The 10540-nt window shown below is 49.0% G+C and overlaps 1 protein-coding gene across 2 annotated transcripts in view; it reads left to right on the forward strand.

Moving 5' to 3' along the window:
• Positions 1 to 10540, forward strand: part of GRK7 (G protein-coupled receptor kinase 7) — a 64731-nt gene that overhangs the window by 12915 nt on the left and 41276 nt on the right. For both annotated transcript variants that reach the window (XM_014542704.1, XM_014542703.1), the window contains one exon: positions 1451 to 1888. In XM_014542704.1, the coding sequence (XP_014398190.1) occupies positions 1451 to 1888 (438 nt within the window). The remainder of the gene's footprint in view (positions 1 to 1450; positions 1889 to 10540) is intronic.

The following is a 10540-nucleotide window of genomic DNA, read 5'->3' on the forward strand; positions in this document are numbered from 1 at the left end:
CTGAGCGCCAGGTGCCTGGCAGCCACTACTGAGGACGAGCGGGCAGCCCTGGTGGCGCTGGCCCGGGCGGAGGCCATGGCCTTCCTGCAGGGCCAGCCCTTCAGGGACTTCCTGGCCAGCCCCTTCTATGACCAGTTTCTGCGGTGGAAGGTCTTTGAGATGCAGCCCGTGTCGGACAAGTACTTCACCGAGTTCCGCGTGCTGGGGAAAGGTGGCTTTGGGGAGGTAAGCGTCTCAGAACAGCCAGGTTGGAAGCTGAAGGATACTGCATAAAGGGGTTTGCTTTGTTTTGCCTTTTTTTTAAATTTTAATTTCAAGGGAACTTCCTTAAAACTCATTTCATGCCACCTGTGGCAAATTCCTAGCTTGCTCTCACCTCTCCTTCCCCGTCACCGTGTGAAATAAAATGAGATGGCATAGGAAAGACAAATAAAATGTGGACTGGCCAAGAATCTTCCTCTTGGGGTGCACACCAGGCACCCCCTCAGTGCCCCGGACATTGTGGAGAATGGCAGCAGGTGATGGAGAGCCCCTGTTCCCCTTAGCGGTGGTAAAGGGGTGGGGGTGGAATTTGAGACAAACTGCAGAGATCTGAGAAAACACTCATCTTAAGGTAAAGTGGAGAATTCATTGTGCACCACTGCTGTGCTCACTCTTTTTTTAAGTAGAAAACAAATGTTTTTGAGGTAAAATTTACATAAGATTAAAATTAACCATTAACCATAGATGAGGTAAAATCACATAACAAAATTAACCATTTTAAAGTGTACAGTTCAGTAGCATTCAGTACATTACGATGTTGTATAACCATCACCTCTACAGGATATCTCCCTCCTTCCTGTCACTCCCCATCCCCCCTCCTCCCTGTCCCTGGCAACAGCTGGTCTGCTCCCTGTCTCTGTGGATTTGCCTGTTCTGATGTTTCATATAAATGGAATCCGACGATCTGTAACCTTTGGTGTCTGGCTTCTTTCACTGGGCATAATTTTTGGAGGTTCATCCATGTTGTAGCATGTATTATTTCTTTCCGGGGCTGGATAATATGTGATTGCATGGGTATGTCATTTCATTTATCCAGCCATCCATTGTGGGCACCTGGGTTGTTTCTACCTTCTGGCTATTGTGAACAGTACCACTCTGAGCACTTTTGGAGGAACCACCAAACGTTTATATTCTACATCCCCCCCCAGCAATGCACAAGGGTGCCAGTGTCCTCGCATCCTCACCAACACTTGTTATCTTCCCTTTTGTCAGTACAGTGGGGTGCAGTGGTACCTCATTGTGATCCCAGCTCTTTCTGGAAGAACATTTCTCAGTTACAGCTTCTCTTTTCTCAGACGCCTGCCGCCTGTTCACTTTGGCTGATTTCTACCCCTCCACCTTCCATATCCTCCCCCCGCCCCTCCACTGTGTCCTACTTCTTCCTCTCCCTCTCTTTCTCTCCTTTTAGGTATGTGCTGTCCAGGTGAAAAACACTGGTAAGATGTATGCCTGTAAGAAGCTGGACAAGAAGCGGCTGAAGAAGAAAAATGGTGAGAAAATGGCTCTGTTGGAAAAGGAGATCTTGGAGAGGATCAGCAGCCCTTTCATTGTCTCCCTGGCCTACGCCTTTGAGAGCAAGTCCCACCTCTGCCTGGTCATGAGCCTGATGAACGGGGGAGACCTCAAGTTCCACATCTACAGCGTGGGCACCCGCGGCCTGGCCATGAGCAGGGTGGTCTTCTACTCGGCCCAGATGACCTGCGGGCTGCTGCACCTGCACTCTCTCGGCATCGTCTACCGGGACCTGAAGCCTGAGAACGTGCTCCTGGACGACGTTGGCAACTGCAGGCTGTCCGACCTGGGGCTGGCCATGCAGATCCAGGATGGCAGGCCTGTCACCCAGAAGGTGAGTGGCTCTCCTCTGCCCGTAAGGTGGGGCACAGAGTTGGAGAGGAGAGGGCTGTTCTATTCCCAGGGCAAACAGAGCCTTGGACTTAATCCTTCTAATTTCCTTTTCCCTAAAGCCCTTAGGTTGTCATCTTGCCTAAGTGGAGTGGTGTAAGAGGATTAGCTTAACTGGTTATTTGGGGGCGACTTAGCTCTTCTCTCGATGGAGGCTGAGGGGAGCCTTCTTGGTGAGTTGGAGATAGTCCATGCTGAGTCCAACATCAGGGCCTGGGTTTCTTCCACTGATAACCAACTTCCTGGTGCCATGTTCCTGAGTCAATAGAGCCTTGGGTTTCTTTTCTGGAAAATGAGGGGCTGGGCCCTAAAATTCCAGGGACTGGACCCTAAAATTCGAGAATTTTTGCAGGTAAACTTCAATAGGATGAGACAAAAAGAAGAAACCCCTAACTCTTAGCATGTTGAATTAAATATGGCCTTGTCTGTTGAGTGTGGAATGGGGAAATGTTTTATATTACATGAAGATGAAATTTGAAATGAAGTATATAAAAGAGAACAAAGGCAACTGATGTGTATTTTGATCAATTTTGGTGAAAGTGGCTTGCAGAGAATTCTTTGATTAAAAAGAGAATTAGCCCTGGGCAGCAGTTAGAGCATCGGCCTGCACACTGGAGGGTTTCAGGTTTGATTCCTAGTCAAGGGCATGTACCTCAGTTGCAGAGTCGACCCCCACCCCCAATTGGGGCAAGTGCAGGAGGGAGCCAATCAATGTGTCCTCTCACATTGATGTTTCTCTCTCTTTCTCTCTCCTCTCTCTCCCTCTCCCCACCTCCCCTCCCTTCCACTCTTTCTAAAAATCAATGGAAAAAAAATATCCTCACTCCTTGGATGAGGATTTTAAAAAGGGGAGGGTGAAATCCTATATAATAAAACCCTAATATACAAATCAGTTGCTATGACATGCACTGACCACCAGGGGGCAGACGCTTGATGCAGGAGCTGTCCCCTGGTGGTCAGTGTGCTTCCACAGGGGGAGCACCGCTCAGCCAGAAGCTGGGCTCACGGCTGGCGAGCGCAGCGGCGGTGGCAGGAGCCTCTCCTGCCTCCGCTGCAGGTGGGCAGTAAGGAGCGAGGGGTCCTGGACTGCGAGAGCCCCGGACTGCGAGAACTCCGGACTGCAAGAGGGATGTCTGACTGCCGGCTTAGGCCTGATACCCAGGGGACTCAGGCCTAAGCCAGCAGGCAGACATCCCCTGAGGGGTCCCAGACTGCAAGAGGGCACAGGCCAGGCTGAGGGACATCCCCCTCCCCCAGTGTACAAATTTCATGCACTGGGCCTCTAGTTATATGTAATTAAGCAATTTTTTAAAGTAAACAATACAAAGTCTCTGGAATTCTGACAGGTCTTTACCACTGAGTTTCTGTGAACAAAGGTGGGAGATTCCCCAGGAAGACAAGGGCCCAAGGCACATTTTTAAAATATTCAATTAAAACTTTGTTTTTACACAGTTTTTAGTTTACGAGGCAGAGAAAGCAGTCAGGCAAGGAAGTGAGGAAAATCATGGCAAGTTTTAGAAATTGCAAGTCATTGATTGTATGTGGCTGTAAGGTTTTGACAAGATGTGTAGGACTTAGTACAGTGATGGTGAACCTTTTGAGCTCGGCGTGTCAGCATTTTGAAAAACCCTAACTTAACTCTGGTGCCGTGTCACATATAGAAATTTTTTTATATTTGCAACCATAGTAAAACAAAGACTTATATTTTTGATATTTATTTTATATATTTAAATGCCATTTAACAAAGAAAAATCAACCAAAAAAATGAGTTCGTGTGTCACCTCTGACACGCGTGTCATAGGTTCGCCATCACTGACTTAGTATCATTCAAGGGCATTGGAATGCTTTCCTGTGGGAGCAAGAAGCCATTGTAGGGTTTTAAGAAGGGAATGACATGAGTCAATTTGCATGTTTAAAAGACCAATTTGGAAGGTAGATGAGAGGCAGAGAAGCAATTCAAGGCCCAAGAAGGGATGATGTAGGCCTACATAAGCCAGTAGGACTGAAGCAGTGGCTGTAAATTGGAGGTATTGGAAAGAGACCCGGTGGGAGTTCAGGGTAAGGGACAGTAAGCTGGAGGGGGGGGGGGGGCGGTGAGGAGGGGGTCTCTAGCTCCAGTGATCAGAAGGAGGAGCAGAACTGTGGGAAAGCTGGCAAGTTCAACTGTGATTGTATTGCATATGAGGCACCTGTGTGACAGGCAGGTGGAGATGTTCCTTCACAATTCCCAGGGAAGACCCTCAGTGGATAACTTAGGTCACATGCCCAACCAAAACCAATTCCACTGGCCAGGATGAGATAGATCACTGCTGTTCCCAGGAGCCAGAGAGAAGGTCTGCCCATCTAAATCTCGTGAACTGACAAAAGAGAAATGCATTCTCCAAGGGAAAATCAGGATGGAAAAGAATGGGAAGGAAGTAAATGTCAGTTAGGCAAAAACAGTGGGTGCCTCTAATAACTGCTGTTACCTCAATGGTTTAAAAAGTTCAGAAGCTTTCTGACCTCTTAATCAAGGAGTAATGGGATCTAGATCCTTTACAAAAGCTTCTATGAGATAGGGACCAGTATTGGCTCCATTTTACAGATGGAAAAATTGAGCCCAACTGGCGTGGCTCAGTGCTTGAATGTCAACCTATGAACCAGAAGGTCACAGTTAGTTCCTGGTCAGAGCACATGACCGGGTTGTGGGCTCGATCCCCAGTGGGGGCATGTAGGAGGCAGCCAATCAATGATTCTCTCTCAGCATTGATGTTTCTATCTCTCCTTCTCCCTTCCTTTCTGAAATCAATAAAAACACTTTTTAAATATATTTTTTTATTGATTTTTTACAGAGAGGGATAGAGAGTTAGAAACATCGATGAGAGAGAAACATCAATCAGCTGCCTCCTGCACACCTCCTACTGGGGATGTGCCCGCAACCAAGGTACATGCCCTTGACCGGAATCGAACCTGGGACCTTTCAGTCCGCAGGCTGATGCTCTATCCACTGAGCCAAACCAGTTAGGGCAAAACACTTTTTTTTTTTTTAAGAAAGAAAAATTGAGACTCAGAGAGGTCAAGTTACTCACCCAAAGCCACATCACTAATACGTGATAGGAACCAGATATGTCAGATCAAGAGCACTTACAGTTTTGACTCCACCTTGTTAAGTTCCCACACAGGGCAGACATGGCCTATAGTCTTTAATGCTGTAAAAGGCTCTCCACTCTGGAAAACTCAGACAGAATAAGTGCACGTGATGGCATTAGCATCTCTCCCTCGGTCTGGTCTGATATGGACACCAACCACAAGCCTAGTTGAACCACTGACAGAGTTAAGACTTCAGAAGACTAGCACCCCCACATACACCCGCACTATGTCTCAGACCTAGCCTCCCACACAGCGACACAATATCATTAAACGTGGTCCCAGCCACTGACTAAACTCACTTGTAATAAATGTGATAAGCACCCCTGCCTGTTCTCAGCTGACGTCTACATGCACACAATAAAACGAACTCATAGCACCTTTTAGAGACTCCAGGAAAATATCATAGGAACATTGGGCAGCGGGGCTCATGCTGGGACTTTCCAGATTCAGCATTCAATGTGGGCAACGGTGACCTTCAGGTTTTATGGAACGTGGGTCCTTAGAACTTGTTATTTAGTCAAGACTGGAAAGGAAGTTAGAATAATGACCCCAAAGCTTTTACACGTTTGGTTACCTTGTTCTGCCTTAAAGCCTCTGACCAACTCCTTACATTCAGAAGGATAGTGGGTGACAGAGGCTGGGCACTATTATACTTATTTTTAAGCCTTTATTATACTGAACACAGTGCTAGAGACATACTGAGTAAGTGATTTTTAAGAGATTTCTGAATATATCATCAGAACTTAACACCTACAGACATCACAACCATTAGGACCCTGCACCAAATTTTTTTCTTTTTGAAATTTACTTCTGAGTAACAGTTTAAGAGCCACATAGGAGAGGCATTCTGGTTACTTCATGGTCTCCACCAAAATTATCACAACCATTATTAACTAAATTCAGTTCCTACTAACTTTTTTTAAAAACTGATTTTAGAGATCAAGAGGAAGGGAGAGACAGTGATTTGTTGTTCCACTTATTTATGCATTCATTGGTTAGTTCCTGCATGTGCCCTGACCAGGGATCAAACCTGCAATCTTGGCATATTGGGACGATGCTCTAACCAATTGAGTTACCCAGCCAGGGCCTAGAAACTGGACCACTACAAAAACGTCAAGTCTAGCCCAGCCAGCATGGCTCAGTGGTTGAGCGTCAACCTATGAACCAGGAGATCACAGTTCAATTTCCGGTCAGGGTATATGCCTGGGTTGCTGGCTCAATCCCCAGTGTGGGGCATGCAGGAGGCAGCTGATTGATGATTCTCTCTCATATTTGATGTTTCTATCTCTCTCCCTCTCCCTTCCTCTCTGAAATCAATAAATATATATTTTTTTTAAAAAGAAGAAGTCCATTTCAAGTCCATTTTCAAAGTATTTACCACTATTAAGAGTATTCAAAAATCTTCACAACAGTCTTGGAATTATTTTGACATTCCTTCATTGAAAAGGCAGTCATTCATTCATTCACTCAATGAATCATTCAACATATGCTTATTGAGCATTTTCCAGGACTGAGTTAAACATGAGGGATAGAATGATGAGCTAAAAATGGACATGGTTTTCTGCCCACATGGAGCTTAGGGTCTAGTAGGGGAGAGATAGAACTTAGTAATCATTTGAATGAATGTAAAATTTCAATTATGATAAATGCTGTGAAGATGTGGTACACGGGGCTCTCCAAGGAGGATTTGACTTAACATGTGAGGATCAGAATTAACCTCAGGGAGATACAACTTATTTGCTATTGAGAGATAGGCATTTACTCAGCAAAGAAGTTGGGGTGGTGCCTGAGGCTGTGTTCCCTGGAAACGGACTCTGAGACAGATTTACATGTGGGAGATTTATTAGGGTGCACTCCCATGAGATACCAGCATGAGGAAGGCAGGATTGGCAAAGAGAGAAGCTGACCCACAATGAGCTTGAACTAAGACCTCAGGCAGTCCTTCAGTGAGCTCTGGAATTGGGGTGGCTCTAGGAGTTGTCCAGGCTTTTGTATCCCTCCATGAGCCAGTCGGTGACCTTGGCCAGCTGGCAGGATGGGGGAACCTTGGGTGAGCAGTTCCCTGCTGCAGAGGGCAAGAACCCATTGCAGAGAGGCAGGGAGGCGACAGGAGATAGGATTCCAGGCGTGTGAGCCGAGGCTCCAGGACCTGGGCACATACTCCATTGTCTCACTGGATTTAACTTACAAAATACAAATTCAAAACTTTGTCAAGACAGCCTTCAAAGCCCCCACTGTCCGCCAGGCAGGGGAGCAGCACCGTCCTTCTGGGGGGCCTCACCTGGCGCTGCACCTGCAGGCTTGGCACAGGGGAGGACAGCAGTGGGCTTTTCATGGACTTCCTACAAACACTGGTGGTGGGGTCCCCAGGGCTCTATGAGGGGCCCCTGGGCAGGTACGATGTCCATGCAGATGCCAAGGCAGGCTGGCTGAGCCCGAGTTCTGCAGAAATGCCCTACAAGCTTCTCATCAGGATGGCATCTAGCGGATCCCACATATGGTTCCAAGGGGCCATAGGACCAGCTACAAAAGCAGCCATGACCACACCACCCCACTACCACTGCCCCATGTGCGACTTTATTCTCAAACCATTCAATCAATAAAGTTTCCTGCAGCCAAACTGCATCAAACCCCAGCATCGGCTGCTTCGCGGCACAGGGCCCTGTCCCACTGCACCGGCTGGCCCTGGTCCCAGCGTCTGGAGAGTGCAGGCCAAGAACCTGAGGAGAGGATCTGGGCAGAGTCCCCCAGGATCCACTCCAGGAGGAGCAGAGCATGTCAGGCGATGGGAATCACCGTGCAAACTGCTGCTTTGGGGGAAATTAAGGGAAGCCAGGAAATGAAAAGCACAGAGCAAGAGGAAACATGGTTCAAATGAAGCTGGAGAGGTGGCAGGGGCCTCACCAAACCTGGCATTACCGGCCACGTAAAGGACTGATTTTTTGCTTAAGAGCCCATGAAGCCTTTGAAAGGCTTTAATCAAGGGACAACATGCTCAGAATTCTGTTTTGAAAAATTGCTCCAACAGAAGTGAGCACAGATCAGAGGGGATGCAGGTGGATTGTGGTCATTTGTCATCCAGGTGACAGGTGATGGCAGCTCAGCCCACAGCGGGCAGTGGAGCCAGAGCGCAATGGATGAATTGGGAAGAGACTTCAGAATGAACAGGCCTCCGTGGTGTCTGGGATATGGGGTCAGGGAGAGAGGGGTGTCCAGGGTATGTGTTAGGTGAGGTTTTGTTGCGGCTACAGCCTTGGACCCAGAGTACAACAGGGAACCCGGTAAACACACGCCTGCCTTCATGAAGCCCCAGGATGGGGAAGAGAACCACATGTAAAGGGCAGTGACAAGGCGGTGTGGTCAGGGCTGTGCAGGTTGGGTGTAAGGAGGGCACCCAGCCTGGCAGGGGGACATGGGGCCGGGAAGGACTTCCAGATGGAAATGACAACCAAGTCAACACTTACACAGCAAACAGAAGGTAGGTGGGTAAGAGGAAGGCGAGTGGGCCAGGCAAAGGGATCAGCAGATGTTCGTGATCCTCAACTGAGGGTGATTTGGGCCCCAGGGGACATGTGGCAACGTCGGGAGACATTTTGGTTGTCATGACTGGTAACTAGTGGGCAATGCCCAGCACAGCATCCCTCCTCAAAGAAGGATCTGGCCCACAGTGTCCGTGATGTCGAGGCTGAAAACCCTGGCCAAGGTAAAATCATAAAACAGAGTGTGAGTCCGGTCACAGAACAGAGTGGCTCTGCAGCTGTCTAGGGCGTGTAGTCACAGCGTGTGAGGGGTGACAAAGGGTACAACGAGAGATGCCAGCCTAGGAGGCTGGAGGAGTCAGATAAGGATATTTGAACCCGATGCCACAGGTGTTGGGGAGCCACTGAAGGTTTTCAGGGTTGGAAGTGACTAAATCAGCCCTGGAAGGATGATCTGGAAGATTGTCAACAGTAGGGAGGTGAAGCAGGGGGTTGGGAACTGGGCGGGCGGCACGTTGTCTGTGAGCCGCGGAGGTGAGGAGGGAGCCAGAGGCCCGCAGGGTGCGCCAGGAGGGGCTGTCATGCAACACAGTGCGACCCAGGGACCACAGGCTGCTGCGTCATCTAACGTGATGTGGACGCGTGTTGGGAGCTCAGAGCATCCCTTCAGATTAAGTGATGAAAAACGCTCCATAGGATCACGAGATGGAAGGAGGGTGAGTGTGCCAATGAGTCTGCCACTTACTATGGCTGCTGTGTACAGAGGCACAGGCTGACCCCTCACGGGGGCACCTGACCAGGAGACAGTGGGGACTGATGGCTAGCCCATGCTCCATGCACATGGCATGCAGAGTGCCTTCTTCCAAATGCCACTGTTGGGCCACAGCCCTGTACTTGACCCCAGGGAAGCCATGCCTCTTCTCTAAGCCTGGTTAATACCACCTGCTTCTTGGGCTTGATGAGAAGATTAAGTAACAAGGTAGATAAATGCCTAGCAGAGGGTCAGCTGCTTGGTAGGCAATCAAGAAACAACTGTTCTGAAAAAAAAGAAAAGAAAAGAAAAGAAAAGAAGAAAAAGAAACGATTGTTCTGATTATCCTACAAGAAGCCAGGCGCCAGCCTCTGTCACAATCCCCACTGTTGCATCGTTTCTGCCTCACCTGACATGACAGGCACTGCAGCTGCTCAGGTGAGCTTTGCAGCTGTGCCTTGTTCCCTGAGAGGCACAGGGAGCCGGCAGGAGTCCCAGGCTGCCCTGGGTGGGCAGTGGGCGAGGGCGCAGCTCACCTCTAGGCTGAGCCAAGCAGCACACACAGTCGTCTCCCTTCCTCATAGCCACGTGGAACTTCACTTGTGGTTTTATTTTGAGCATCTTGGAGGCACCATGGAAAATATGCCTCAGCCCGCTGCTGGATGGATTCACAGGACAGGAAACCACCGAAGAACACACTCGGGTGAAAGAATCGCAATTACTGCATTGATCGCTGATGACGTGCCAGGCCCGTCTTTCACTCTGATGGGGTCTTAGAGGCGTCTGGGTTTTTCTTCTTGTGCAGCTGCCCTGCCTGAGACAACCAAAGCCCAGGCTTGATGACCATCCTTGCTACCCTACTGAGGGCCTGCTATGTATCAGGCTTTTGGAGGGCGATCAGCGTGTCTTAATCACTTTCATCTTCATCACAGTCCTAGGAGGTCAGAGCTCTGAGGCTCAGAGAGGTTGAGTAACTAGCCCGGGGTGACCAGCTAATAATTGGTAAAGCTGGAATCGGAGCCACAGCAGACTGACACCAGGTTTGGCAGCTCAGAAAGCATTATTGCAGGGACCCCTCTCTTGGGATCCCTGTTGGGGTTCTCTGAAAGGCGTCCTCCCAGGGGTGTCAGAAAGAGTAGGAAGACACCTCTGGTGAGGCTCCTATTCCCCAGCCAGGAAGTGGCTGGCAGAGAGAGACGGGTGGGAGCAAAGTGGCGGGGTGAGCAGACCAGCACAG

The sequence above is a fragment of the Myotis brandtii genome, unplaced genomic scaffold (genome assembly GCF_000412655.1).
Source record: "Myotis brandtii unplaced genomic scaffold, ASM41265v1 scaffold312, whole genome shotgun sequence".
NCBI lineage: Eukaryota > Metazoa > Chordata > Mammalia > Chiroptera > Vespertilionidae > Myotis > Myotis brandtii.